The following is a 23,122-nucleotide window of genomic DNA, read 5'->3' on the forward strand; positions in this document are numbered from 1 at the left end:
AAACTCGAGTTTTTGTATTTTCTACTATTGTACTTGGTCAAATTATATCTCAAATGTTTTATAACTCCTATATAAGTGTTTAGGGTGCACTCACACCCTGGTTAATGCAAGTATTTTCACCAATTTTGTGGTTGTTTGTTCAAACAAATCTCACATATCTCAAGCATTTTTATATTTACCAAAGAAAAATTATCAACACAATAAATGTCCACAATTACATATATTTGTACCTCCTTTAAAAAAAATGTTTGTACCTAAATCTGCTGTAATAGTTCTGTACAAAATGTTCTAGTAAAATAAATCAAATCAATATAAATAACAAAATCAATAAACAACTCTCGATTTTATGAGAAAATTAAGAATCAATTTATTCTAATTTAATGGATCCAATTGAAGAGGTCTAGGTCGAGCCATGGTTCTTCTCTTCCATAGATTAATCTCTTTTCTTGGCTTTAAATCAAGTCCATGATCACCACCACCACCAACCAAAATAGGTGCAGAAAATGGAATCATAAACTCTTCATCTTCACCATTATCATCATCACTCTCTATTCTCTCTTCATCTGAATAATAATTATCTATTTCTTCTTCCCCCACATGAGCCTTCCAATCAAAATTATCAAAAGTGCCACGTCCACTCGCAAACCGTTTCATTTGACTCACATGATGTGTTGTTCTTTCATCCTCAAGCTCATACTTGTTATCATGAACCACACGTGCATCAGGTTTTGTCTTCCCGACATGAAACAACATCTTTTGAAAGGTGGTCACACGTTTCTTCACCTCTATGTCTTTGTTTTTTTTCTTCTGTTGTTTCTTCTTGTGTTTGATTTGTCCCATGCATGATATTTTTGGTGAGGTTGGTTCTTCATAATCATTTCCAATATTTTTAGGCTTTATGGTTACGATTGGACCTGAAAAGCCCTTGACACCACCACGAGGTTTAGATTTGTGATCCTTACTAGGACTGAATGGATGGTTTTGAAATGTTAAAGTGATAGCTGTGACTGTTTTTGGTAATATCTTCAAGATTTTGTTCTTCAGCTTAAGGTTTTTCTCCATGAGATTGATGATTAGATTGAACTTGAAAGTAAGGGTTGGTTGGAATTTGATATTTTGTATGTGATGATGATAAGATGGACTCTCTTTATACATTTTTTGGATTGTTGACTAAGCATTGAGGGTGAGACTAATTATTCAAGTCGTAATTAATAATGGTTGATGATACCAGAATTTGTTTAGTATAAAATATTTGGATACATTTTGATTATGTCAAGAAAGGTGGCATTTGTAGAAAAGGTTTGGTCAACTCAAAAATGTGTGACTCCATCGGTTATACAAAATATTAATATAATAGCTCCTTGCTTCTACCCATAAACATAGTTTTGGAAAATCAAATGTATAATCATTTTCATATCTACTTCGTGAATCTTACTATATTAAATGGAATTTTTATTGTAATATTCTATTTACTTATGATCATATTTTTTATTAAAATAGTTAATTCCGAAATCTTTCATAATATTTTTTTTTTAATTTTTAAGGTATTCGTCTACCTTGACTCTTCTCTTTACCACATAATCTATATGTCCTCTTCCTACATACTCAAATTATATAAGTCTATTTTTTATCATTTTTTTTATTATAGATGATACTCCAACACTTTGTAATATTTTAATTTTTAATTTTATTATGTTTAGTCTTACCACACATCCAACGCAACATATTCATCTCTATTACACTTATTTTATTTTCGTGTTCTTAATCGCTCAATATTTTGTCTCGTACAACATCGTAGGTCTTACTGCAGTCCGATAAAAAAATTCTTTCAACTTGAATGGTACCGTTGTGTCACATAAAACCTCTGAATTTTCCTCCTTCATTTCATTCACCCAACTTGAATTTGATGCTATACATTCCATTTTATTTCTCAAACGCTTTATATTACAGATCCAATACATTTTAAATTGTATGACTTGGGGGATAATATGGTCTCCAACTTTCATCTCTAGATTAGAAATGTTTCTCCTTTTGTTGAACTTACGTTTCATATAATGTGTCTTACTTCTGCTTTGGCGAAAGTTATGTGTTTCTAAAACTTGTCTCCACGTCTTCATCCTGTCATTTGAATCCTTCTTCGACTATCTAAGTAGGACTATATAATCTACAAAAATCATGCAACTCAGTGCTAGCTCTTGGATGTGTTTCGTGAGTAAATTCAAAATTAAAGTGAAAAATAGGGCATAGGGTTAAACTTTGATGCAAACCTATTATAATGGGTAAATCGTCGGTCTCTCTACCATGTGTTCGCACACTAGTCGATATCCCTTCATAGATATCTTAGATATCTCGAATATATGCAATTATAACATCTTTATTCTCTAGAGCTTTCAACAAAAATTCTTTAGACGTTGATCATACGCCTTCTTCACGTTAATAAAATTTTAATGCAAGTCTTGTTGGTCCATCTGATACTGTTATATCATACGTCGTAATAGATATATTACTTCCATGATCGACCTCCTAAGCATAAAATCAAATTGATTCTCTATGACTTGAGTCTTCTTTCTTAGTCTTAGTTCAATCACTCTTTCACATAACTTCATAGTATGACTCATAAGTTTAATCTCCCTATAAGTTACACAATTACTCTCTTCGTCTCATAAAAAGTGTTTTATTTGAGCAATGAACGGTTCTTAAGAAAATGATTATATGTGTTAATTTTAATGATAAAATTAATATCATTTATTATAATACCCTTATTAATTATAGTTAATAGACTATTTGAATAAAGTGAAAGTTAATAAATAGGGGTATAGCAGTGGAAAAATAATAATAAATGTTGCATTGGTATTGTAAACAGACAATTATTTTGAGACACGTAAAAAGTATAAATGAGACACCTTTTATGAGACAGAGGGAGTATGTATATCTCCATTATTCTTACATATTGAAACTAAAATGCTTCTTCTCCATTCATTTGACATTTGCTTTGACCTTATAATGTTGTTAAAGAGTTTGGTGAGTCATTGAAGGCTTCTATCTCAAAAAAAAATCCACATTTCAAAAGGTATGTTGTTTGTCTCAACTGCCTTATTGTTACTCATCATTTCCAACGCTTCTTTTACCTCTTGTTTTTTAATTCAACGATGGTAATTATAGTTCTAATACTCTTCTCTAATGTCGAGTCTCCTAGAATCCAGTGAGATATCATATCATTCATTAAATAAATTATAGAAATACATCTTCCACCTATCTTTTATATCATGTTCCTTAACCAAGACTTTGTCTTCTTCATCTTTAACACATTTCACTTGATTCAAATATTTTGTATTTATTTATCTTTCCTAAGCAAACATATATATATATATATATATATATATATATATATATATATATATATATATATAGAGAGAGAGAGAGACAGAGATAGATAGATAGATAGATAGATTTTTCTCCCTCTTTGATTCCTAAAGGTTGGTCTAATCCGTCAAAAGTTTGGGTTCTTCCTTCTCTCACCGTCTTCTTGATCTCGTTCTTAACTTTCTTATATTTTCCTCAAGTTTCAACATTTTTACACCTAGACCATTTAAAACAATCATTTTCACTCTAACTTTACTCTGAACATTTTCATTCCACCACCACAATTCTATACCCTTATGTTCAAATCCTCTTAATTCTCCCAACATCTCTTAAGCTACTTTTTCAATCTCTTAGACTATATTATTCCACATATCATGTACACTTTCTTGTGGTTGTTCAAACTCTCCCTCCAGGATTTTGTGTTTGGAAATTTCCTTGTTTTTAATCCTTCAAAAGTCACAACTTGATATATGGAAATTCCATGTGACTACCTCTTTTCCTCTTGATTCTTACATTCATAACCAATACATTATGTTGAATAGTTAAGCTCTCTTCTAGAATAGCTTTAGAATCCAAGCAAACCTTTCTATTTGACTTTCTAATAAGAAAGAAATTTATATGAGAACATGTCAACTCATTCTTATGTCATAATATGTTCATCTCTTCTCCTAAATCAGGTATTAGGTATAGTAAGATTGAAAGCCAACAAAAATTTCAAGATGGATTTATCCTTCACATTTACCTCCGTGAGACAAAAACCCCTTGGACGCCCTCAAAACCTCTTATCACGCTCCTTACATGTTCATTTAGATCCCCAACTAGAAAAAGCTTCTCTCCTTGAGGCATATTCTGAAGTAAATCTTCTAAATTCTCCCAAATTTTACCTTAAGATGTTCTACTAACCTAATCTAAGGTGCGTAAGCACTAATAACATTAAAGGTGTCTTGTTTCACTATAAATTTTAAGGCTATGATTTGATCTCCTACTCTTTTCACATTCATAATATCATTATTTCACTCTTTGTCCACAATAATCCTCACCCCATTTTTCGATCTAACTTTTCCAAAATACTGAAGCTTAAATCTCGAGTTGTCTAATTTTTTCGTTTTTTCGCATGTCGACTTAGTTTCTTGTAGGTGCGTGAAATTGATCTTCCTGCTAACAATGGTGTCCATTAATTCCATAGATTTTCCAATAAGTATTCATATATTTCATGATCCAAAACAAATCATACTCTCATTAACTAACTTCTTTGCCCACACTCGTTTGCAAAAATGTGAAAATATTTGCTTATTTTTCACCGCATACAAGCAATACAACCGCCTTACTCTTTTGCCATTGTCCTCTAATCATACAACATATTACTTACAAGCAACAACATGGTACCCAATATTCAGATTATTTCATAATTAATCTATGTCATAGAGATGTCAACTACTTAACACAACTCTCCTTTATATTCCATTAATTATTTCTAACAAAAACTATTATATTGAAAAAAAAACTATTTATATAAAATAAAAACTATATACAATATAAAAATGTTATACATTATTTAATTGTACTAATTAAAATTTTGTTGTTCAATTCTTATGAGAAAATATGTAGTATATTAAAGTCAAGTGCACACTTGTTCAAAGGTTAATATGATTTTCCACAACATCCAATCGAAACCAACAAGTAGAAACTCCAATTATAACAACAATTCTTTATTACAGTTGTAGAACAGCCGGAGCCACTTCTTTTTGGGTGACAAAAATCATCATGTTGCAGTCCTTATGTTTTCTTTAAACATATTTGAAGTAACAAACAAATGTGTAATCAATTTTAGTTGGGTGTAATCAATTTTAGTTGGGTGTAGTCAAATATATCAAAATTAATTTCACATTTTAAATTTAATTTTACATTTTAGAATTAATTACAAAATCTTCAAACCTAAAACTAGAAATAGGCCAAAAAAAAAGAAGAAAACAAAAAAACAGTGTCGTAAAAATAAGTCACCCTTGAGATTTTAGTTTTAACATCCATGTTTGTTTAACCGGGGCCTTGATATTTGACCACAAGGGATGGTTAGCACATGCAGCATAATTTCTTTCCATTCACACAACAACTCAAGAATGTTATTTTCATGCAATTCAACATCTAAATCAACAAAGAAAAATGTAACTTTGAGGTGTCTAATTAGGTAGGCGCCACACATTATTGCTTAAGCTTATCATAAGTAATAGTATTCTATTCTAAGACACGACTAACTGTGCACGTGTATATCCTTGTAAATCAACTAGTCATAAAAAGGGGGGGAAGTTGGTCATTTTTATCTCCATCTTCACGTGTGAATAAAGCTATTCTACTTACCCTCAGTGTGAACGAATAAATAATGAAATTCTATTAGAAACTGACAAAAACAACAACAATCCAATGCATATTATTACAATCAGCAAAACAACTACAATTTTTAAATATGAACCAGATAAACAGCCAACTATACTTGCAAGCACCGATACATTACACATAGCAGCTTGCTTAGCTTATAGGGGCTTTTGCAGTTCATGCAGTTTGCTACCACTGATTCAAAAATGAGTTTATGAATCTGGTAAAAACAGACCAGGCAGCACTTGCAAAAAAGGGTTCATCACATCTCACTGATAGAGTTACCTCCTTCCACATATACGGGCGTCTCCAGTCTCTAAATTCTTGAATAAGCAAAACTTGTTAGCATCTCCATGAACATCAGGCTGGCAGGGACATGCTGCGAATGTGGTGAACCCCGTGCGTGTATTGGTTCCTTCAGTCAAACCACCATTCAGGGATTCTAAAGCAAAATTTACCAGTTCAGAGAACAAGTGGTCAATTGAATACCCTGCTCAGCAACAAAAACAACACTTATCAATAACACTCTCAAACCATTTCCTTTAAGAACATTATCGTTTTGCCATAAATAAACATGGCCATTAAGTTAAATTGAAAAGACTCCATCTATAACACGATTACCAGTTAAACTTAAACCGACATTTTGTGTCACTTATAGCAATTAGCAAAACCACCATTCTATAGACATGATGACCATGGAGTAAATCAAATTAAAAAGATTCAATCAAAAACACTATAACCTGTTAAACCAACATTAAGACTCACTTGTTCAGCTCAATGATGTCAAGGAGGAAGCGACTTTTACAAAGGGCGAGGAGCGACGAATCCCCTCGAAACCATTTTATCGACCAACTCTTCATGCTTTTTGAGCTGTCCAGCCTTCCTCAACAGCTCCAAAACCATTTCATAAATCGATAGATTTGGCTTTAGGCTTTTTTCTTCAACCATTTCCTTCATGAAATTGTATGCATTATTCCAGTGCCCCTTTTCACAAAACATCATAATCAAAATCCGGTAAGTATTCACATTAGGTTCAACTTGATTCTCATCCATTTCCTTTTTCAACTTCAAAACCATATCAATAGATTTCGAGTCAACAAACATTCTCATCAGTATATTATAAGTCAAGGTATTAGGCAAGCATTTCAGTTCCTTCATTTTAGCATACATCCGATGCGCGCCATTCACATCATGCAACTCAGCTATGCATCCGAAAATTGAATTAAAAGTAGATGCATTAGGAGCAACCCCTTTCTTAACCATAGTATCAAGAACCTTCACAGCTTCATCAAGATTCTCATCCTTACAATGACTCTCAATGAGGAAATTGTAACTAATCGTATCAGCAGCACAACCGAGTCTCTTCATTTGATTATAAACCTGCAAAACCTTCTCAGTCCTACCAGCTTTCACATGAACCCTCATTAGACTATTAAAAGTAACAGCATTAGGATCACATCCAGCATCTATCATCTCAGAGAAAACATCATGAGCACGAGTGATTTGTCCACTCCGACAAAGCGAATCAATCACAATGCTGTAAGTATAAACATTAGGCTTCACACCAGCCACCTTCATATCACTGAAAACCTCCTCGGCTTTCGATATATCACCAGCGCGACACCAACCATGAACTAAGCTAGTATAAACTATAACATCAGGCTTAAACTTATGCTTAAGACTATCGAAAAACGTTTGCGCTTCACTAGCTCTTCTCTTCTTACACAAACTACTAATAACAATTGAAAATGAAACCTTATCAGGAGTACAACCATAGTCCTCCATTCGATTAAAAGCATGCACCGCCTCCACGGCCAATCCGGCCCTCACGTATCGTCGGACGAGGATAGAGAACGTGCTTATGGTTATTTTGACACCACGCGATTTCATCAAATCGATCAAATTCCATGCTAAATCGAAGTGTCTGAGCTTTCCGGCGAGGTCGATCATCTCATTGTAAGGCTCCGGGGAGGAGGGGAAGCCTTCTAGGGTGGTGGCCCAATTGAAGAAAGCTAGGGATTGGAGGAATGGGATGCCGTGGCGGACACCGGCGCATTTCTCAATCACGCGGCGGGTGATGGAGGGGGAAATTGAATGGGCGGTTGAGATTTTGGAAAAATCAATGGAGAGATCGGGTATGGAGAAATTGTGTGAGGGTAAAATGGGATTAGGGTTAGGGTTAGGGTTTTTGCGGTAGTGGTCTTTAATGACGGTGTGAAATTTGTCGATAATGTTAGAGTCTTCGGGGGATAGATTGGTGTTTTGAGGAGTGTTGTTCTCGCTGGTTTCGTGTGAAAGGAGAGGTGAAGAAGAACATAGTCGGAAAGTGTATGGTAAGTGCTGGAAAAGTGAGTGGTGCAAGTGAGAGTGTGCCCTTGATTTGATGAGTGCCATTGATGGTTATGTTGGTGAAGTGTTGTTCAACGAAGAGGGATAGCAGCAACGCAAACCCTGCTGGTGTAAATTTTGAAAGTGGAGAAGAAATGAGTTATTGGCGGCGGGTTCGGGTTCGGGTTCAGTTCAGTCCATTATGTTTGGCGGGCAACATGTTGAGTAAGACCAGAGATGATTCTGGGCCAATTCAATACTGATTTGGGTTTTAAAATTCTAAATAGAATGGTCGAAATTCATTATTTGAGAGTTTGAAAGAGGGGAAGACTTGTGAAAATGAATTTTTTTTTTAAGTGTATAAAAAAAATATTTGATATTTTTTAAAGAATAATTTTGTATAGAATAATAAAAAAATATATATTTTAAATTTTTTAAATATTATAAATATATAAAATATATTTATAAAATTTATGGATGTACATGGATCGGTTTGGTTGGATATTGTCAAATTCAATATCTAATTTATATAAGACATTTCGATCTGGGTGAGGCAAAATAATTATGTTATATCAATTGGTCAATTTGGACATATCCATTGATTTTTAGATTAAATTAAGTTGGGTTGTAAGTTGCTCAAATAATTTTTATGTTTTATTAATATCAAATGATTAAATGATAATCAATATTTTTATCTTTAAAAAATTAAATAACCTATGTTTTTATCTTTTAGCATCATAAAATAATATATGATATTATCAATTAATAAAAATCATCATAAAATACTAGGAATAAACTAAACTTGTATAACATAAAATTGAATTAGCATCAAAATAACTAAATAGTTAAACATTTAAAATTAATTAGAGGTATGATTCACTAAAATAGTACTCCTTGAGTCCCAAATTATAAGTTGTTTTTGGATATTTCACAAGAATTAAGAAAAATAATTAATGTTGTATGGGAAGGAGAAATTAGGTATGATTTTTCAATATTCTCCTTCATTTATTATAGATGAAAGAGAAATTTAAAGAATGGTTAGAAAAAATAATAATAAATGATAAAGGGTACAGTGGAGAAAAGGCAATTAATGTTGCATTGAAATTCTAAAGTAACTTATAATTTGGGATAAATTTTTTTAGCAAACTAACTTATAAATTGGGACTGAGGGAGTAAATGTTAATAGTAGGATTGTGCATGATCGGTTTGGGCTGAATTTAGCCAAAATCATGACTCAACACATACGGGATACATCGATTTAGGTAATGTAAAATAACCATCCAAAATATGATTGGATGGGTTTGGATAAAATCACAAAATTGTGGGTTAGATTGGGTTGGATGATGGATTACCCTAAAAAAAATCCTTTTTTTCTTCCTTGTATAGTTAAATACTATGTGTCATGTTTTTTTCTTAACAAATAGTTTAATCTATTACCGCTATTTTTTTAAACATCAAATATATAAATGCACGATAAAATTCATCATAAACATATTTGAAAAAATCAAAGTTACGTTACGGTAATACCTAAAATTACATAAAACACTTGCAACTTACAAGAATTGGCATCAAAATAATCAAAGTGAGACATCTTAAATAAGTTAAAGTCATTACTTACAACATAAAATACGTTCAAAATATTGTAATTGAAGCAATCAAGATTAAAGACATCAAAGTCACCACTCATCAAATTACAACCAAAAAAAATAAAAAATAATCACTCAATAACCAATGAGTTTTGTGGGTTGGGTGTGCCTTTACCCATAACCCAATTATTTTGAATGAGTTTTTATTTTTAAAAACCATGTTCACCCAATAACCCAACTGAAATCCATTTTTTTGGATCGGTTTGGGTGCATTTTACTAGGTTTATTGGGTTTACCCAACCCATGTACACTCATAGTTAATAGCTTAAAATTACAACAACTAAGTTAATATTTATTAAAATTATTAAAATTGTAATAATAAATGTTTCATTATTGAGTCAATGGGTTTTGTTTCGATTTTTATCCGAAATCCGATTTTTTAATAGATTTTTTAGTTTTTAAATCCATATTCTCTATAATAGGCTATTAGGCTTTATTTGGGAGTTTAGACAAGATGAAAATAAAATGTTTTCAAAAATAAATTTAAGATATATATATATATATATATATATATATATATATATATATATATATATATATATATATATATAAATATATATATATAAATATATATATATATATATATATATATATATATATAAATATATATATATATATATATATATATATAATATATAAAATATATAATATATATATATATATATATATATATATATTGAAATAACGATTTTTTTTTTAGAATATTATAATAACATAAAATATATTTGGAAAATTTATGTAAGTCCTTCAAACCCTTTAAAACCCTTCTTCAATACAAATTTTGAGTTTCTCAAATTAGGAGATTTTGGGTGTTATGAATAAAAATAAACCCTCTAAAACTCTCTCAACCAAAATTATTTAATTCTATTCACTCAATCCTTTCCTTTTTTCAAAGTTCTCCCCTCCTTTCCCCTTCAAACTCCCAAACACACCCTTGGAGGCTAATGGATGCATGATTTAGAAAAAGGACTTATTTAAGGAACTTTAAGCATTGCTTCTTTATTCTAGTGAAAAATCAAAACTACCTTTAGAATTCAAAAATGCATCTCGGGACACATCCCAAACACATTCGTTTTTTAGTTAGAGCCTAAGGTTATCTCAAAAAAATTATGAAAATGCATCTTCGTGTAACTTACGGAGATGCATCTCCAAACGTTGTTTTAATAAAAAATGAGTCAAATCTTTCTCCTTCCTTACTTCTCAAAATTCTCTCTGAAACTCCTCTCAAGTTTCAAACTCTCTCAACTCACATTCTCTCAAACTCATTCAACTCACTTCAAACCTTCTGCCATCAACATCTAATCGATCAAAGAACTTACTTAACATCAAACTAAACTCACATTTGGTAAGTTTTTTATTTTTCTATACTTTTTTATTTCTATATACAATTGTAGAAATTGAGTATTAGGTTATGTAATGAGTAGTTTATATATGTCTGTTAAATGAGCAATGTGTTTGATAAATAGTTTAAATGATGAAAGCATTATTTTGGATGTTGTAATGGATTACATTTCCACCATTGTTGTTTATCTGAGTTGGAGAACATTAAGAAGATGCATCTTTGGAATTTTCAACACTTTGATTTCCATAATTCAGATATGCATCTCAAAAAATTACCAGTCTGCATTACTTAGACGGGCCTCATTGTGTTTCATTTGTATAATGCTTTTTTGGTTTAATTATAAGCATTATGGATGATAAACAAGATGGATTAAGGTACAGAGTTGTGTAACATGCAGCGATTCAGAGGGAAAGAGCTCAATCATAGCATGCACCTATCATTTCTAGTTCGGTTGATGTGGATACGTCAACTTTTGGGGCTCATAAATCATGGCCTTCATACTTTGATAGGAGACATGTGTCACATACTAAGGCATCCAAGACACCACAGACAATGACGAATCAACCATTGTGTGTAATGGGGACAAAAAAATAGTATAGTAAAAAAATTTAATACATAAATAAGAGTTTATAATATTATAATTTAAGTTTAATTCATCTTGTGACCCCTTGACTTAATTTATTGTTTTGCTTTAGTCCCTTAATTAAAAAAAATTATACTATAGTTCTTTAAAACCTTTATGTTAGCCTAATTAATACATTCAGTTAAATTTTCTAGAAAAAACGTTAAATATCACTTATGTGACAGTTCTAATGTCTTTTTAAAATCAGACATAGCTTTTTATTTTCTTTTTCTAATTTTATTAATCAAGTTACTTTAATTTAAATTATCAATAACATTTCTAACTTTAGAAATAACATTTCCAACTCTTCACTATGTACAAACCCTATATCACTCTTCTATGAAACTTCTCACTGTGTACGTTTAAAACTTGGAGCGGAGAAGAAGATGAAGACGCCGAAAACTATTATGTTTGAAAGTTGGAGTGACGAAACTATCTTCACAACCAACAAGCTTCAATTTCACTAACCTATTACACCCTTGAGTCAAATAGTCAACCCAATATCTGAAATCACAAATTCATAAAACCCACAAACACTTCCAATTAACTTCACACCTTGTAAATTCCTACACGCTGCGACCCCACACAAAGCGTTATTGTTGCATTTATACAACTCTAATTCCACTAATGTAACACATTATTTCCCAAAAGTAACCAAACCCTTTTCACTCACACCTGTTACCTCCAACTCCCATAAATTTAGACACCCTTTCGCAACCTCTTTGAGTCCTTTATCAATTGCTTCAACCATTAGCAAGCTTTTCCCTTCCCCGGTAAAGCTAAAACACCACTCAGTGTCAACGTGGTTGAGACGACACGATGACTTAACAAAATGACACAAATTTTGGATAAACAACGAAAGTCGAAGGAACCATGTCAACATGTGTAAGATTGGGAAATCTATGAATTAACCTACCTGATAAAATGAAGTTCAAATCGAAGATTTTTAACTAGCGAATGAGCCTTCATTGGAGATTCAACCACCATTTTGAAACAAGTGAGTTCGATTTGGCTTGTGAATTCAGAGGTTTAGAGATGATTTTGAGGAGAATTTCATTTTAGAGAAAAAATGTTAAATCAAAATTAGGGATTAGGGTTTTGGAATTGGGGTTAGAAAGAGTTAAATTGCATGGTGATGACCATTTTAGAGTTGAGCCAAATCTTCAATGGCAGCGAAGGGAAATTAGGGTTTAGAATTTTGTGGTTGTTGAGGAAATGTTGAAACGATACCATTTTGAAGCATTACCAGTTTTTTGTATTTGTAAGAGTTTTAGTGAAGAAGAATCTTTGACATCGGAGAAGATGAAAACCCTAGAAACGCAACTTGAAAATCCAGAAAAGTGGAATGAAAGAAGATGATTAAAACACAATAAACAAAAAACCAGAAAAATAGATGATTAAAAAAACCTAAAATGCGTTTTTAAATCATTTTGTTGAGTATGTATTTTTCCAAATCCCTAGTTGTCATGCCATGTTGGCAAACTAATGTTACGTTTTTTTCATGAAAATTAACAAACAAGATCATTAATGCTAACTGAACTAACTTGAACGGACCAAAGTTTAACGATTTTTAGTTAATGGACTAAAGCGAAATGTTAAATTAAGTTAAGGGACTTGGTGTTGGTGTAAGCCCTAGAGGTCAATACTTTTGGTACTTGTATCGAATTATTTATGAATAATAAAATGTTTTTTCTTTATTATGTTTATTTAATAACGTCCCTAGAATATCTAGTCCGTTTAATGTATCAAGTGTGACTTCATCATGAGATCCCATTAAACATAAGGACACTATTCTTAAAGTATCCATAGTCGAGCTTTGTTGTGAAGTGGGATAACATTAAAGCATTAAGACTATTATGTATATTGACTGATGATCATATCTCATGGATCATGGATAAGGAGTTATCAAGTCTTAAACATAAGTATGAATATTGAGAGTAATATTTATATTGGATTGACCCGCTGTGAGAATACTATATAGAATGTTATGCTAAGTGTCATAAGTTATTCTCATGGTGATAATGGTGTATACCACCCTTTGACCTGAAACCACTATGTACCCTATATGTAGAGTCGAGTGCCTTATTGCTGATCAAACATTATCCGTAACTGGATGACCATAAAGACAGTTGATGGGTACTCCACGAAGCATGTTGAGGGACATGAGTGACCTAGATGGAATTTGCCCATCCTGCGTAACAGGATAAATGTCTACGGGGCCAATATTGAACTGGACAAGGATGACGTGGTCTACGCCTTATGTTCAATAGACATAAGGGCAAAAAGGTATTTGCACACATAAGTATTATCATAAAAGGATTTGTCAGATCACATGATATTTTCGTGTCTTGGGTAGCAGTGATGTGTTGCTAGATACCACTCACTGGTTATTATGTTAAATATGTGATTTAATATAATTGCCAATGCCGCGAAAACCTGCAGGGTCACACACAAAAGGACAAATTGATGAGAGATAGAGTAACCAAGGAACACCGTAAGGTACGATGCACTTAAGTGAATTGTAGAACATCGTAAGGTACAATGTACTTAAGTAGAATACGAAATATGGTAAGGTACCACGCGCTTAAGTGATTTTGGCATAATATAAGATATGGGTCACATACACTTAAGTGGGCTTTTTAGTTTGCAGCCCACACAAGTGGTTCTATAAATAGAACCCTTATGCAGAAGCATTTGTGCAGTTGCAATTTCGTTTCTCTCTCTCTCACTCAAAGCTTTCATTCGTAGCAGCTAGCACTGAGATTGAAAGAATCCGTTCGTGTGGATTGAGTAGAGGTGTTGTCACCATTCAATGTTCGTGATCGCTCCTTAGATCTGCATCAAATGTTTCAATCGCCACAAGAGGTAACGATTCTATCACTGATCATGCTCATTCGTAAGGATCACTAAAGGAGAATTTGTTTTAAATTCCGTTGCGTTTTGGATCGCTCTTCTCCTTCACTTGGCGGCTAATTATGTCTTTTATTTGTTTTCTACTGGAGAAGAAACTTATGCACAACCTAAATTCAACAAAATTTAGCAAAATAGATCCAACCTTTATGCTCAAGTTGAATAATCTTTAGACTTCCTTTCATCGCATCCCTCTCCAAATTTAGCAAAATGGATTCATACTAAAATCATTACTTGCTCCGTCTTAAAATAAAAGTCTTTTAAGATTGTTTCACATAGATTAAGAAAAATAATAATAAAATAATTAAATGTAACAATTTTAAAAAACTGCTATTAAGGTTGTTTCACATAGATTAAGAAAAATAATAATAGAATAATTAAATATAACAATTTAAAAAAATTGTTATTAATTACTATTGATTGTTATAAAGATATAATATGATGTAATAGTTTGAAAATAGTGTAGACAATATTTATTAGAGGTAAAATTAATAAAAATTAATTGACATTGCTTTGAAAATGTAAAGAAATTTTTATTTAGAGAAAAAATGTTTGTTTTGAAAAACTCTTAGTTTTTTTATTTTGGGAGAGGGAGTAGTAAGGAACATGGGTTGCAATGGTATCATTGACAATATTTTAAAAATCGGATCGAACCTGCTGATTCAACCGGCTGAATTGGAAACTAGAGCTAAATTTGGTTTGACCAACCTTTCAAAATTGTTAGTGGGTCAAAACCGGAATAAAATCGAAAAAACCGGATTGAATCGTTCAAAACAAAGAACCCAAGCCGATTTGTAAAATTGTCAGGTTCAAATAAATGCATCAATTTGATCTTTTTTTGATAAATTTTTTGATAAAGTTTAATATGTCAATATCAAAACTTATAACATTCTTCAATTATAAAAAAAATCCTTATTTTTTTTACAACCATATAAACTTCTAAGTTCTATCACTCTATTATAGTTTTTTTTCCAACCATATTTCATCATCATCACACCGTCTCTTTCAAACATAGTCACATTTGTCCAGCTCAATATTGATTTTCATTCAAGTCAAAATTGTTTTTGTTGTCAATTATAAGTTGTTGGTCGTCGTTCAACTCAAATTTATTTATTGTCGTTCAATTAAGTATGTTATATTGTTTATTTTTTATAATTGTATCTTATTTAATTTAAGTCTTATTAATTATTTAAATTTTATTTTAGTTATAATGATCTATTATTTTAATTTTGGTTCGAATTAATTTAACTTGTTTTATTTTAATTTTTTGATTTAATCAAATTATCCTTAAATAAAAGTTGAATTTAAGTGAACAACTATGTTTAGGAGTGACAAAATGGATCGTGGCCCGCCAGACTGTCTCGTGCACCCGCCATAAAGTGTCACTTGGGTTGAGATTTTGTGTCCGCCTACCCGCTCAGTCTGCCCTACCTTAAATCCTTCCCGATTTATATCCGTAAAAAAAGGGGTGGATTGATCTCCTAACCTGCCAACCTGCCAACCTAGTTATCAAACACTTAAAATATTTATTTTGATTGGTTAAAGATTAACTCTTATTGATGACAATATTTTATATAAAGTAAAATTTTATATCAAACACTTACAATATTTATTAAAGTAAAATTTGTTAAAAAGATGTTTTATAAAAAATTGTTCTAAAAACTAACTAAAAAGTCTAATTAAAATTAAAAATAAATTTATTAATCTATTAAAAAAATAAAAAATAAAAAAACAAATAAAAAGACGAATAAACCCATCGTCCGCCAGCTCGCCACCTTGACGAGGCGGCCTAGATTTTTAAACACAATTTCACTTGCCAAACATGTTCGTCCCATCCATTTTTTGACGGATTTAAGGCGGACGACCCGCTTTACCACCCCTAACTATGTTGTGTTATTATATATCATATTGATATTGTTGTATTAAGTTTGTAATAGATTTTTGAAATGTTTATTTTATTAAATTATGAACATACGATTGTGTTTATATCTATAAAATTAATTTCATATTATTAATTTATTTAACAAACGGTTCAACCGTAAATCTAATCGATTAAACGAATTAAACCTTAAATCAAATATTTTTCTCTGATTTCGATATGTTTTAAAACATGAATCATTAATATGTATGTGTTCAGAGTTACAAATCTCACTATCTATGGCTACAATAACAACACAAAGAGGCAACAAGTCTCAAAAGTTGAAAATAACTAAGAGGCAACTAGTCTCAAAAGTTGAAAATAACTTCAATGCAACATTGTGTGGGTGAGGATCCTCTCCCATGTAATGTGTGGATAGGAGATTTTTAACCCCACTATAAAAAATCAAATATATATAAAAAGTCAACACTGCTCTCCCCTCCTACCAAATTCACACCAGAGGGAATCCTTTCGAATTAAGAAATTAAAATGACTCTTTTAAAAGTTAAAAAATGAAACTTAACTCAAGTCGAAGATAGGGAAGAAAAAATATATTTAACCAAAATTAAATAATCATATTATATCAATTAAAATAATACACGTGACATTACGTGTAATATCGATCAACAAGAATAATCAAAATTAGAAACAAATTTTGTTTGAATTAAAAATTGGGTAATGCTAACTTGTGTCCTAGGGACATAAGATAAGAACTAAAGAAAATATTTTTGTATTGAAAATTGTGCATTGATTTTAATAAAGATATAAAATTAATTTTATAATTGATTTTTTTAATAAAAACTTTCTATAAGTGAGTGTTTTATCTTGTGCCCTACTATGAGACTTGCCCATATGGCACAAGTTAACATTACCCTTAAAAATTTACTATGAGTCTTTGTATGAGACACACCATATATTCATCTAAAACCTTAGGGTGATAGGTGAGTAAGTTCTCTCACTTATAAATGCTCAAATCTCCACATTGTCAACCAATGTGAGACTATTATCCACACTACTTATACTTAATACATTCTCAATATATATAGAGAGATTAATTACTATGCACTGTCAATATAAAAAGTTTTACATTGTCAATTCATCACCATCACCCGTTTGCATTACTTTATAGATTTTTAAAATAAAAATCAATTTTTTTTTAATATTCAACATCTAAAATTAATTGACGGTGTAAAATCCTTTTATATTATGAATGTATTTCAATTAAATTCATATACATATCCTAAAGAAATATACATATCCGAAAGAAATCGAAGGTTTTGCTTGCAGCCGTTCAATATCAAAAGCCGTATAGACAGTGCAGTTATATATAGAGAGAAGAAAGTAAGAAAATTAAAGTCAAGCACATAACTCATTAAATTTTAGACACATGATAACGCCATTACATTTCAGTTCATAATAACTACGCTTAAAAAAACATTGATTCACGAGCACAAGAAGCGGGGAAATATTTCAATTCTTGGTAGGTAGAGACTGTAGCTACTCAAGTCAATCAAGACTTGATTAACCACACGATTATCGTTGATCTATTGATTAGGGTTTTCTAACAGATTCATTTCAACGCTATTTCAAAACCATGGCGAAAGCAAAGTTACGTTCACACGGGAAGAAATTATCGACGGTTACGCTGATTTTCTGGACTCTTTTCATGCTTACACTGGTCATCATCTTCCTCCTTGCGCTCGGAATTGTTTATCTTCCAAATACAAGCGATGATTCTTCAACTACAGATCTCAGTTCCTTCAGACGCAAAGCCTCTGAAAGGTGATTTGATTCGATTAATTTTTCATTTCTTCTTCTGTTTGATTCTGATTTGAATTGTGTTTAATCTTTCGTATTTCGTAATTGCCGCTTCCGGAATTGGTTTCAGCTTGGCGGAAAGGAAGGAGCAGTGGACTGAGATTCTTTCTTGGGAGCCGAGAGCTTTTATCTATCACAATTTTCTGGTCAGTTTTTGTCATCATTTCTTGTGGATCTATAATAATGTATCACAACAGTGTTCATAGATTGTGTGTTTAGGTTTTGAACCTTTTAGATCAGTTAAGGAATAAATGTTTATATGGATGATTAAGTTCTTCAAGTATTGGATAGAGTAATTCAATTATGATATATTAGTTTTTTTTAACCTTTTAGATCAGTTGGCGAATAGATGTTTATCATGGATGATTAAGATCTTCAAGTATTGAATAGAGTACTGTAATTATGATATAAAATTGCACATGTAATGTCTATAAGCATAGGTTAGGCTCATGGAAAACTAAATTATATGAAGATAGAAGAAAATCTAGGTATTCATGTATATATGGAATATTCAGATTTCGGTAAACTTGAACTTTCTGAAAGGCTCGAGAGTTTGAATGAGAGATCTTACTCTTTTTTAGTTTTTGAAATGAACGCGTTCTTAGTTTACTTCTTTGAATTTTTGTTGTAGTAAACTATTGGAATTTATATTGTTTTGAAATTTCCGTTCTGCCTATCATTTTGAACAGTCTAAAGAAGAGTGTGAGTACATGATCAATCTTGCCAAGCCTTTCATGGAAAAATCAAGTGTTGTTGATAGCAAGACCGGAAAGAGTACAGAAAGCAGGTTTGTCGTTGCTTGTGTTTTTTGTACTAGTTCCAATAATTGTAGATCAGATTTTTGAGAATAGTGTCTAGTGGTAATGCATTACTCTAGATATATCCCCTGCTTGTAGGGTTCGAACTAGTTCAGGAATGTTTTTGAAGAGAGGAAAGGACAAAACTATCCAGAATATTGAAAAAAGAATTGCGGACTTTACCTTCATACCAGTAGGTACGAGTTTTTGTGTAAGACCTATGTCTACCTGCTTGTCTCTTTCCCTTCATTTCTTAGCCTTTTTGTTGCTTCACATATATTGAATTAGTGGGCAAAATGCTCCAAACTTGTTACATATAAAAACTTACTCAAGATCCTCTTAAGAACTTAGTGAGAAACATTAGATAAGTTGTTCTTTCTAATTAAGTGATAGACAATCTTAATGTGCTAATGTCGATAGTTGGTCCTCTCGTGAAACACTAAATTTAAGGTGATGTCGAATGCAACTTGATTTCACAAATGAGTGTCGTTTTCATGATTTTCCCAAATCTAAACTCTTGACATTGTTGCTTATGCCAAGTAGCTCTAAACCTTTGTATGCAGCGACATGATTGATTGCTTGATATTTGTTCTCATTCAATGTTGTTTAACTCTTAAATATGCAGAGAATGGAGAGGGACTTCAGGTTCTTCACTATGGAGTTGGGGAGAAATATGAGCCTCATTATGATTACTTCCTTGATGAGTTCAACACTAAGAATGGGGGCCAACGAGTTGCAACAGTTCTTATGTATCTGTAAACCCCTAATCTCTTCCCATTACTGGTTTTGCAGTGTGCTTTGTGATGGAATTGCATACAAACTTCGATCCCTGTTTTTACTCCTTATGCAGGTCTGACGTTGAAGAAGGTGGTGAGACCGTATTTCCTGCTGCTAAGGCCAACTTTAGTTCTGTGCCATGGTGGAATGATTTATCTGAATGTGCTAGAAAGGGTCTATCAGTGAAAGCAAAAATGGGTGATGCTCTGCTGTTTTGGAGCATGAGGCCAGATGCCACACTAGATGCATCTAGTTTACATGGTTAGAAACTAGTAAAAACTAATAAAAACTGTAACTAGTTCAGCTGCAAATATTAATTATTAGTATAGCATATCAAGTTTAGACGTCAGAGTGACCCATTTTTTGATCGCCTTGAATCCAGTGTTATCGAATATCGGTCATGGCAGATATCAGTGGCGGTTTTTGGGCTCGCCGTAATGATAAATATTGACCTATACTGCGGGGTTTTCTGCCATAATCTACTATGATGTTCCACAAAGTGGCTGATATGGCAGGATTTTGGCTCTCTGCCATGGACCGCCATCTGCCATTGACAACACTGCTTGAATCATGAGACATGTTTCTACAGTTAGGTTCTGACGGTCCTCATATATACTGCTGATGTTTAATCGTATGCATCCATGCTCTATTTCCACCTCTCCCGTAAAGTTTTATACAGTATGGTGGTCCTTATGTTGAAAATGTTATAGCCATGTCATTCGAACTCATATTACATTCCATTGGATTTTATGATTGATGAAGTTAATTCATTAATCTTTGCTTTCAGGCGGTTGCCCGGTAATTAAAGGAAATAAATGGTCTTCAACAAAGTGGATGCATCTTGAGGAGTACAAAGTTTAAGGCTTTGCCTGTGCAGGTACTTGTAGAGACTACGACGAGTTGATTGTTCTACTAAAATATGGGTCAGAATTTTAATGATCATTTATAAAATATTAAGTGAAAAGTTTGTGCCTAATATCTCAATTCTCAGTTATGTTTTGACTAGATATATAGGATTGAGCAGGAGGATGGATATACTGGGGTTTATTGTATTCTGATGATTTTTATTTTAGAAACTGCTTTAGGGATAGGAGAAAAAGAACTTGGTAAGATTGTTTGAGAACATGTTTTTAAAGTGGAAAGGTAGCAGACAATCACATCGGTAGTGGATTATGTTGATTGTAATAGTGATGGTGCCATGTTGCAGTGGCGGTGATGGTATCCGCATCGACGATTTAATTAGTCTTGTAATCGAAAATGAATGTGTTGGGTGCTTCATAGAATCACATTTATGTAAAATTAGTTAGCATAAGCTTTGTACAAAAAAATATGAGCTCAAACGCTTTCAATTTTATTTTCCCATGATCAAACCATTTTTGAATTTGTTTTGTAATCATCCATCTCATTCATTCACACTCTAAACATTGTTCTGCATTTAATTTGCAGCTTTTTGCTACAGAAATAAATCCTGTAACTTTGAGGGAAATATATGGATTGGTGACTTTGAATTTATAAATCATGAGTAGTTAAGGACGAGATGGATGAGTGGGTGATAGAGAAAAATAAGTGACTTTCTCACCCAAAAGTTAGAAGATCTCTTCCTCTAATAATAGAATAATGTGGATAATAATACACAGAAAAGGGAAAAGAGATATATGATATATGTAAGTTATACTTGGTTTTATTTGTATACTTCTAGAGAAGAGTGGCAATGTAAGCACTATCTCTTTACTTAGTTAGCAATTTTCACTTAATAAAGTTGTATTGAATCAAACGAGAGTTTTGTTGAAATGTAGTAATATTGGGTCGACAATAATTGAATATTTGTTAAATATTGTTCCGTGTTGGAATTGGAATTGATCGGAGAGGATGAATGTGGAGTTGTTTGCGGTGGTTCAAAGTTTCTGATGCAGTGGAGAAAGGGTTGATCTGCATGGTTAACATTCTAGCGCTCAAGTTAGTTCAAGTTAGTTTGAGATAAAAAAAATGATGTTTGAACGAGAGAGAAAGGGTTGACAATTGAAGTGGTGTGGTGTGGTGTGAGATGTAGTTGGTCGTCTGATTGATCTGGACGATGGGAAGAGCACTTGCGTGAGATATTATCGACTTCTTCGGAGAAAAGCGTTCATTTGTTATTGGGATTCCGTTTCTTTGAATCTTGTGGGCGGCTTAAAATAGTTGTCTCGCAAGCCCATGCTTTTGTTTTGCAGAACAAGGGTTTGTAACACACATCTCTACTCAGCCACGAGATTTGTGGACGTGGAGGCTCTTTGATGGGACGTTGTTGTTGGGAATACACACATTTAATGCCTCTTTTGCTAGGGGTAACACTTCGTTGGGAGTTATTGACATGTACCTTATACTAGTCAATAATGACATTTCTCCTTTTTTAGAGTACTTAAGTGCTTTTTGAACCGTTTTCGAGATCTCATTTGTTGGCAGTGCGGAGTGATCGAATGATCCTCAATGCACGAACAGGGTATAAAAAGCTTTTGAAGCGTCACTATACCTTTTTTATTGTTATTGACCTACAAAAGAGAATATTTATGCTTCTTTATGATTCTTTTATAGGAGCGTTTTTGTTCAAGTGTAGGATAAGTTTAGACGACTCTCTTCGTTGGCGTTGGCCTTGCATATGAAAAATTTATTCATACAAGTTTGGATTATAAATCCCAAAAAAATAACAAATGAAAAGTTGAAAATGACTTCTAATCATGATGAAAAAGAAATTGAGGCTAAAAATTACAATGTTGCTTGAGCCCAAACAAATTCTCATCCTCTAAGTGCAAAGATACATCTTCAATAATCCATTCATGCAAAAAAAAAAAAAATGAACGAAACATTTGGAGATCTATAAAATATACCTCATGATGACAATTTCTCACATTATGTTTCTAGCATTCAATTTTGTTGATTTAAAATACTTTTACTCTTAATGCATTTCTATTTTATAAGTTTTTAATAAAGTTTATGATGATTTGTGAAAAATCCAAACCAAGTCAAAGTTATCCTAGCTAGAAAACTTTTGTAGTGTTTTATTGTAAACGCTACTATTATTATATGTGATTGACAATATTTTGTAGAATATATATGAAGCAAGATGTTTTATCGAGATGAGAAATATTTTGTCTCAAAGTGGTTCATAACATATTACTGGAAAACACCAAGTTAAGTCAAATGTTCTGACATTATACTAGACATCCTAAATCTGTTTTAGCAAGATTAGAATTC

The 23,122-nt window shown here is 32.2% G+C and overlaps 3 protein-coding genes across 6 annotated transcripts; 1 reads left to right on the plus strand and 2 right to left on the minus strand.

Moving 5' to 3' along the window:
- Positions 1 to 189: 189 nt before the first annotated feature.
- On the minus strand, positions 190 to 1,223 carry LOC127087041 (uncharacterized protein At1g76070). The gene has a single exon (XM_051027883.1). The coding sequence runs from the start codon at positions 1,153 to 1,155 to the stop codon at positions 373 to 375; it is 783 nt and encodes a 260-aa protein (XP_050883840.1). The 5' UTR covers positions 1,156 to 1,223; the 3' UTR covers positions 190 to 372.
- Positions 1,224 to 5,726: 4,503 nt separating this feature from the next.
- Positions 5,727 to 8,314, minus strand: LOC127084141 (pentatricopeptide repeat-containing protein At1g20300, mitochondrial). Its single transcript, XM_051024542.1, has 2 exons — positions 6,499 to 8,314; positions 5,727 to 6,223 (listed from the first exon to the last, which is right to left on the minus strand). Exon 1 carries the CDS (start codon positions 8,125 to 8,127, stop codon positions 6,535 to 6,537), a length of 1,593 nt encoding a protein of 530 aa, XP_050880499.1. The 5' UTR covers positions 8,128 to 8,314; the 3' UTR covers positions 5,727 to 6,223; positions 6,499 to 6,534.
- A 9,487-nt stretch (positions 8,315 to 17,801) lies between these two features.
- On the plus strand, positions 17,802 to 21,723 carry LOC127082179 (probable prolyl 4-hydroxylase 3). 4 transcript variants are annotated; one of them, XM_051022414.1, is made up of 8 exons: positions 17,802 to 17,979; positions 18,068 to 18,281; positions 18,388 to 18,463; positions 19,007 to 19,104; positions 19,214 to 19,311; positions 19,740 to 19,869; positions 19,965 to 20,152; positions 20,679 to 21,177. In XM_051022414.1, the coding sequence occupies exons 2-8, from the start codon at positions 18,094 to 18,096 to the stop codon at positions 20,750 to 20,752; spliced, it is 852 nt and encodes a 283-aa protein (XP_050878371.1). In that variant the 5' UTR covers positions 17,802 to 17,979; positions 18,068 to 18,093; the 3' UTR covers positions 20,753 to 21,177. The 4 variants fall into 4 exon arrangements, with proteins under 4 accessions (XP_050878371.1, XP_050878372.1, XP_050878373.1 ...); XM_051022415.1 differs by adding an exon at positions 21,338 to 21,723 and having other exon boundaries at positions 17,827 to 18,281; positions 20,679 to 20,768; XM_051022416.1 differs by having other exon boundaries at positions 17,827 to 18,281; positions 20,679 to 20,768; positions 20,965 to 21,177.
- Positions 21,724 to 23,122: the final 1,399 nt, after the last annotated feature.

Source organism: Lathyrus oleraceus, chromosome 5 (genome assembly GCF_024323335.1).
Source record: "Lathyrus oleraceus cultivar Zhongwan6 chromosome 5, CAAS_Psat_ZW6_1.0, whole genome shotgun sequence".
Lineage (NCBI taxonomy): Eukaryota > Viridiplantae > Streptophyta > Magnoliopsida > Fabales > Fabaceae > Lathyrus > Lathyrus oleraceus.

Coding starts and splice junctions, on each gene's coding strand:
- LOC127087041 (XM_051027883.1), bottom strand. CDS start 1,155: ATGTATAAAGAGAGTCCATCTTATCATCATCACATACAAAATATCAAA.
- LOC127084141 (XM_051024542.1), bottom strand. CDS start 8,127: ATGGCACTCATCAAATCAAGGGCACACTCTCACTTGCACCACTCACTT.
- LOC127082179 (XM_051022414.1), top strand. CDS start 18,094: ATGGCGAAAGCAAAGTTACGTTCACACGGGAAGAAATTATCGACGGTT. Junction 18,282..18,387: donor AGACGCAAAGCCTCTGAAAG/GTGATTTGATTC, acceptor AATTGGTTTCAG/CTTGGCGGAAAGGAAGGAGC. Junction 19,312..19,739: donor CTTTACCTTCATACCAGTAG/GTACGAGTTTTT, acceptor TTAAATATGCAG/AGAATGGAGAGGGACTTCAG.